The 7,087-nt window shown below is 35.7% G+C and overlaps 1 protein-coding gene across 4 annotated transcripts in view; it reads left to right on the top strand.

Annotated features, from left to right (window-relative positions):
* LOC109832880 (methyl-CpG-binding domain-containing protein 11-like) overlaps positions 739–7,087 on the top strand; it is a 7,729-nt gene continuing 1,380 nt past the window's right edge. Inside the window, exon 1 of one of the 4 annotated variants that reach the window (XM_020400342.1) lies at positions 739–789. In XM_020400342.1, the coding sequence (XP_020255931.1) occupies positions 754–789 (36 nt within the window). In that variant the 5' untranslated portion in view covers positions 739–753. Of the gene's footprint in view, positions 790–945; positions 1,082–1,166; positions 1,187–1,371; positions 1,447–7,087 lie in introns of those variants that run through there. The other 3 variants (XM_020400341.1, XM_020400343.1, XM_020400340.1) reach the window with 3 other exon arrangements.

Here is a 7,087-nt window from a genome sequence, read left to right as displayed (position 1 = left end):
TGATTAGTGAAGTTTTTTGCTGTTCTCGCCTGTGCACGTAGGTCATACTGACCGAACTACGTTAAATCGTTGTGTGTTGTTCTCTTTGTCTTCACTGTGTTTATTCAGTGTTGTTATTCTCCACTTTTGTATAGGCATTTTCTGTGTCTGTGAAGCTCCCCGCTGCAACACACTTTTAATTCAAAACTCTAACCTCCATACAAAACAAGGAAAAAATGGAGAAAACCAATCTATACCTCTGTATTGATGACTGTGTAATTTGAAAATGAGCTGTATTGTTTCTTTTCAATGGACATCTTGAGAAATTGTTTGTGAACTCAGCGTGAATTTCTGATCAAGGGTTTAGGGGACAACATGGGTTGTTTTGGCCCTTATGGGTGCAGAGTCAGGTCAAGTTGGTTATCTGCATTTACAATGATGATAGCGTCAGTGGATCCACTTGGGAGATTAAAAGACACATGGTGGAAAAGGTAAACCTTAGGGGTTTAATCCTACAATGGGTAAAAACAAAAATGGTTAAAGTTTAATAAGTTTTGACTAAAGACATTTTGGGGTTCTTTTCCCTTTCAGGACACAGTGGCTTTCAAGCTTACTAGACACGCCATCGCGTCATAAGCCGACTAGCTCTTTGGAAAGAAAGATGGTTGGGACCCTTCCGAGATGTTTAAAATGTAAATACCCACAGTAATTGTATGGAGAGCAGTTGAACCTTCTAACCTTTAGACCTTATTGTCAGACAGTGGATTCTTAGGTATGTTAGCCTGGCACAGGAGGTCCAAGATTAAGTTGGTACGGAGACAGAAATAGTGTTTTTTTTAAAAATAGTTGAGCTTAAATTGTTTTCTTTCATGATCTGTAGTTTATTTTAGAAGGTATTTATTTTATTTATCTTGCTATTTCTACTTTTTTACTTTGTTTCCTATTGTGTGATACACTATCGATCTTTGTTCTCAATAACTTAAATTGTTAAATTATAACAATCTTGGAAGGTTTAATCGTAGGGGGATCGGCTGTGGAATTGCAAAGGCAACACTGTTGAGACATGCTGAGTAACATTAGTTTTTCCAAACTGATCTTAGAGGTTTGCATATTATACCTTATTTTTGAAATCTCATTGCAGAAGCTATGGTGGGACAACTGGGTTTTGTTTTCATTGACGATATGAGCCTGAAATACGATCTCAATGGTTAAACCCAAACTATGTGTCTTTTTGCTATCTCAAGAAAGTTGTACATACTATACATGCTTGACAAGATGATCAAAATTGGTCAGAAAAGTTTTGTCAGCGTGGTCTGCCATGTCTATTCTGACTTTGGAGGTTTCTACTTATTACATTATGTAGGATTTCTGCAAGAATTGCTTTACAGTTAGCATCATGCTTATGCAATGGGTATCAAAGTTAGTCAGAAAGCTTTTTCAGCATCATCTGCTTTGTCTATTTTCAATGTAGGTGTTTTCTTATTTAGTAAGCATCATGCGCTTGTGCAGTGACTATCAATATTGCTCAGAGACTATTTTCAGCATCATCTGCTATGCCTACTTTGATATAGAATTTCTATTTATAATATTTTTATGTAGAATTCTATTTCACACGCACACACACACATAATTTCGTTTTATGTGATACATGCTAGATTTCTATTTATTATATTTTTATGTAGAATTTCAGCAAGATTGGCTATATAGTAAGCATCATACGCTTATGTAGTGAGTATCAATATCAGTCAGAAAGTTTTTCCAGCATCATGTGCTATGTCTACTTTTGATTTAGGAGTTATTCTATTTATTATATTCTGTATAATTTCTTCAAGAATTGCTATAAGCATCATGCTTATGCAGTGAGTACCAAAATTTCTTTAGCAAATCCTACAAACTAGCCCCGATACCTGTTTTGAGATTTAAAAAAAACATGTAAGAATAACGCCTCTTCGCCCCAATTGCAGGCCCATACCCAATTCTCTTCCCTCCTTTCAACAATCTCAACACAAAATAAAGTAAACATTGATTATGGAGCTTGCTGTAACTTCAAAGGCTGACAACCATCTGGATGGATATGAACACCGATCTCAGTTTTCTGGATAACCTGAAGGCTACCAACTGGAGTTATCAGCACTTATCACGTGCTGAAGTTCAACATTGCTAAGAAACATCCATAAACGTGGCCTATAATGTGTATGATGGACGGTTAAAATTACCAAGTGTCTTTTGAGACAAACTGCTAAACACTTTGAACTTATGATTATGAGTTATTTGAATTGGTAGTATAATATTGAAAGCTAGCACTTAGAAGCAAACAGGAACGATCAAGGTTTTAAATATTGGTCACCGGAAATATATCGGACGACCAAAATTCATATCGGATCCTAGTTATCGGGGATATGTCAGGAATAAGTAGTAAAAATTGGAGTGTCATATCATATGGTGAGCAAGTATAATATAATCTCATAAAATGTAATCTAAGCACATTTAATAAAATATCGAGTGATGATCTTTGAGAGGGGGCGTTGATAAAGGTCTTTGACTGAGAAATTTGCGAGCGATTTGGGGGAGAGAACAGTGAAGGCGGAGAGAATTAGGGTTACACAACGAGCGGATGTGAAATAGAATAGGATATCATGGTTTTTGTTTAGTGGATGCTGGTCGGGTATGGAAAAAAGAGGGTATTTGCCTCCAAACCCAAATCGGTTCACTTACAATGTAAGTTGTAGAAAATCGAGCGGTTTTTAACACACAAGAAATCAGCTGCTTTATCGGATTTACATTGATATATCAGGATAAATTGACCAAAAACGATATGCGATAAACTTTTACAAAAACCATATCAGCCATGGCCCAAACCCTATTTATTAGCAATAAATCGATAAATTTGGCCCATTTTTTAAATTTAGAACGGCGGGAGCGATTGATGATGGTTCTTGTGCTAAGAGGAAATGGGCTTTCCTTTTCTTTTCTCTTTCGTTCTTCTTTCTTTTCTCTTGTGTCGGTTCTCTTTTTCCACCCTCTTTTTCATCTATGTGGTTTTGTTTTTGGGTGGGATCAGGGGTTGACAAGGGTAGTTGACTATCTTCACTTAAGTACTTAAAGCATAGGTGTGCAGCCAAACAATACTTTACTACAATATATACAATACGAGAAAATTTGAGATGAGCTGATGAATAATGACTGATAAGACTATTGAGGAAAGTCAAGTTTAATGCTACTACTTTAGCATACACTATTTATAAATTGCACCATATAAGAAGCAGCTTGCAAGAAGGTTATTATGGATTGCATTAATTTAATTGGCAAGATTGGAGCATAAATAAAAGAGTGTCGAAGTTTAATAGTAATACTTTACAACATGCCATTTATAAAAATACAAGCCTGAAGGAAAAATTTGATCTCCTTAAGTGTACCGTCCTTGCTAGTAAGCTTGGTAATCCTAGACTTGTTGGATTTTCGCGGTTATGAGGTTGAAGAGAGGTTGCAAGTGGACACTAATACTATCTGAAGATCTCCGTGATCACAAGGCTGCACGTCAAGTTTAGCAGTTAATTGGAGGGTTGTGCTTATATTCGACAAACTGAGTCAACTGACCAAACATCTTGTGGAAAGATAAACTAATGAATAATGACTGATAAGACTGTTCGGAAAGCACTCTCCTACAATATATACAATATGAGAAACATTGAGATAAGCTAATGAATAATGACTGCTAAGACTATTGAGGAAAGTCAAGTTTAATAGTGCTACTTTAGCATACACTATTTATAAATTGCACCATATAGGCCGCAGCTTGCGAGAAGGTTATTATGGATAGCACTAATTAAAATGGCTAGGTTGGATCATATATAAAAGAATGTCAAGCTTAATATTCCTTTACAGCATGCTATTTATAAAAGTACAAGCCTGATGGAAAAGATTTGATCTCCTTTATTGTACCGTCCTTGCTAGGAAGACTTGGTAATCCTAGACTCATTGGCTTTTCATGGTTATGAGGTTGAAGAGAGGTTGCAAGTGGACACTGATGCTATCTGAAAATCTCCATGATCACAAGGCCACACATCAAGTTTAGCAGTTAATTGGAGGATTGTGCTTATATTAGATAATTTTCGACGAATTGATCAACTGACCAATTTTCTTGCGGAAAGATAAGCCTATGTTTGTTGACGTAGGACACATGAATAAGGTTAGGGATCATACTATATTTCTTATGTAAGTTAGAGGTTGCAAGTGTACAAAGGATGGTTGCCTACAATCTGAAGAGCTCCACAATCACAAGGCTACATGTTAAGTTTAGCAGTTAATTTGAGGATTGTGTTTATGTAATATATTATTTGATGAACTGACTGACTTGAAGAAAGACAAGCATATATTAGTTGACTGTGGGTATATGGATATTAGTGGCCATTTTCTTATCTAATCTGCACAAAAGTTTGTTACCTCCTCCTCAAAGATAGCTGTAAGTCACTACATTGAAGAGGTAGGTAAATCATCGCTCATATATGCTGAATGGTATTACAAAAGTTGCAAGTTGCCATATAAATTGGACCATGCAAGTTTTTGAAAAAGCGAGCCTTATCTGGCAGGAGTATGCAGTACAGTCAAGGAAAATTTGAGGGCATATGGATATTAGTGACCATTTTCTTATCTAATCTACACAAAAGGAGGTAACCTCCTCAGAGATAGCTGTAAGTTACTACATTGAACGGATGTGTAAATCATTGCTCTTGTATGCTGGATGCTAATGTAAAAGTTGCAAGTTGCCATATACATTGCACTGTGCAAGTTGTTGAAAAAGTGAGCCCTATCTGGCACGAGTATGCTTAAAAATTAAGGAGAAATTGTGAGCAATCTTGAATGTCCAAAGTATGAGGCACTTAGGAGTGCAAAGTTGGAATACCGTCTGTATTTGGTTCCATCTTCATTTCTGTCAAACATGGGCATCAGTATAATACATGGCTATAATTTGATAGTGATAAAACTATCTTAGATATCAAATACAGTTTTAAATGTCTCCAAAGGCATATATGGTAATGTATCCATTATTACATGATTTAATACATCGATTTTAAAAATAAGCCGAGTTATATATATTATTTAACATCATAACGTAAGAGAGGATGAAAATTTATTACATAACATTTTCTGTCTTCTTGGATTATTAGATAGTATCTAACTGAATCTAGCTAATTACATTTTTGATGCAAATCGTTTTCTTGCCGAACATGGACACAGTCCTTTAGTTGAACAGCATGCACAGTGGAATTTGTATCTTATAGAGCAAAGTAGAGAAGAACTGTGACATCGATTTCCATGCATCCTAGACGTAAGGTCCAGTGGAGGTTTGGAGAGACTGGTTTCAGAAATATAAAGTCAAAACTTTCGACCCTATGCCAACATGAAGAATCTAATATCCACTGCTTCGAAAAGCATGTTGGTGCAGCCTTTTTCCGGTAATCAGTATCTTAGGCACAACCCAATTCATATTGTTCACTTCAAGGCGGACTCCATTAAGTGCCTCCTCTTCATGTTCTCCTTTTTTTTGTTTAGCGATAATTTAATAAATTAAAACACTTCGTGCATATGTTATTGTTGTTTGTTATTATTTATCAATGTCATGCAGGGCCACTCTTCCTGCTAAAGATAAGCATAATATTTATGGACATGTTTTCACAATATTTACAATATTTTGATCTCTGTATTATCCTATTATTAGAGGAGCTTCCATTTGTAAGCATAAAGTCGTAACGTACTAAATACATGTTAAGAGCATGTAAGCTCATTGTCAAACAATCAACCGTTTTCATGTGTAGTACATAGTTGTTCGGTCTCCATGTCGGAGTACAATGCAACTGTCGATTTTATATTCTGTTTCAAAAATATTTGATTATTTGTGCATTCTTATGCCTGTAAAGCTTGAAACCTATTTGCTTCATCTTCAGGCCTCGTAAAAGTTGTTAAGTTGTTCTCATGCAATTTGAGATGGTTAATCTTTTTCTGAAACCTTCTTTTTCCTGGATCCTTCATATTGCAATTCCATCATGGCTGTGGCCAGGAGCATTCTTTATGGATTATTTTTATTTGAGTTCATGTGGTAATTACATGAACAAAGTTTTCAAATTGACTTATACATTTTCTACATTTTTTTTCTCCTTGGATCCTGTAATCTTGGATGTCTTTTTATGCTATGCCTTTCTATTTTCTCCGATAATTCATTCAATTTTATTGAGAAATGCAATGAAGCTAAGCATAGAAGTGTATGATCCTCAGAGCACACAACAAAACACTAATACAGAAAAGGAAACACACAATAACCCGTAGTTTCTATAGATACTTTCCCAATTTCTAAAGCTTTGATGAGAACATGAGCTGTCTCATTTTGTACCTAATTAAGTGCCTTTCCTTTTTGTTCATGAGATGCTTACTCCTGACTTGCTCCTTTCCAACCTGCCTCCTTCCTGTAGTACGTGTATGCTTTTGGAGTGGTTGATTTTGCATGTGTATGTGGGTGTGGCAATATGTGGTTGTACGTGCATGTATGCTATGCCTGCATGTTTTGCCAGCACAATTTCTGGGATTAAGATTCCCCTCCAAAAGAAGGAAGAGATTCATTTTTTCCACATTTGAAACTGCTTTTCGACCCCTTCCGGTTTGACTTGGAGTATAGTATTACAACTACCATTCCCATCAGTTGGTATCTATTTGTGGCCATTAGTTACAATATCATTTGCTAAAGCATTGAAATTTTTAATTCAGCATCTTGTCAATTCTTCCCTAAAGTATCAATAATTTTGTGATATTTATGTTTTGTTTTAATGGACCCCTTTGTTCACGTACATTTGTTTCGCTGAAGGTGTTGGGTTCTATATTTATATTTCACTTGCATGTTTTCATGTGAATTGTGACTTAACCAGATGTCATGTACATCAGTATTTCCATTTCTGTAGCGCAGTGCTGGTAATGTCGTGTGTTAAGCATTTGCAAGATTATGATCTATTTGAACCATTATAATGGCCCTGATGCTCATTTTCCATTTCTTCTTATTTTCAATCTAACAAAATTTACCTGCTACTAGTCATATCTCCCGTGATATTTGTATGCTAGT

Source organism: Asparagus officinalis, chromosome 3 (genome assembly GCF_001876935.1).
Source record: "Asparagus officinalis chromosome 3, Aspof.V1, whole genome shotgun sequence".
Taxonomy (NCBI): Eukaryota; Viridiplantae; Streptophyta; class Magnoliopsida; order Asparagales; family Asparagaceae; genus Asparagus; species Asparagus officinalis.
The sequence above is the reverse complement of the archived record's forward strand: the minus strand, read 5'-3'. Positions and strand labels throughout refer to the sequence as shown.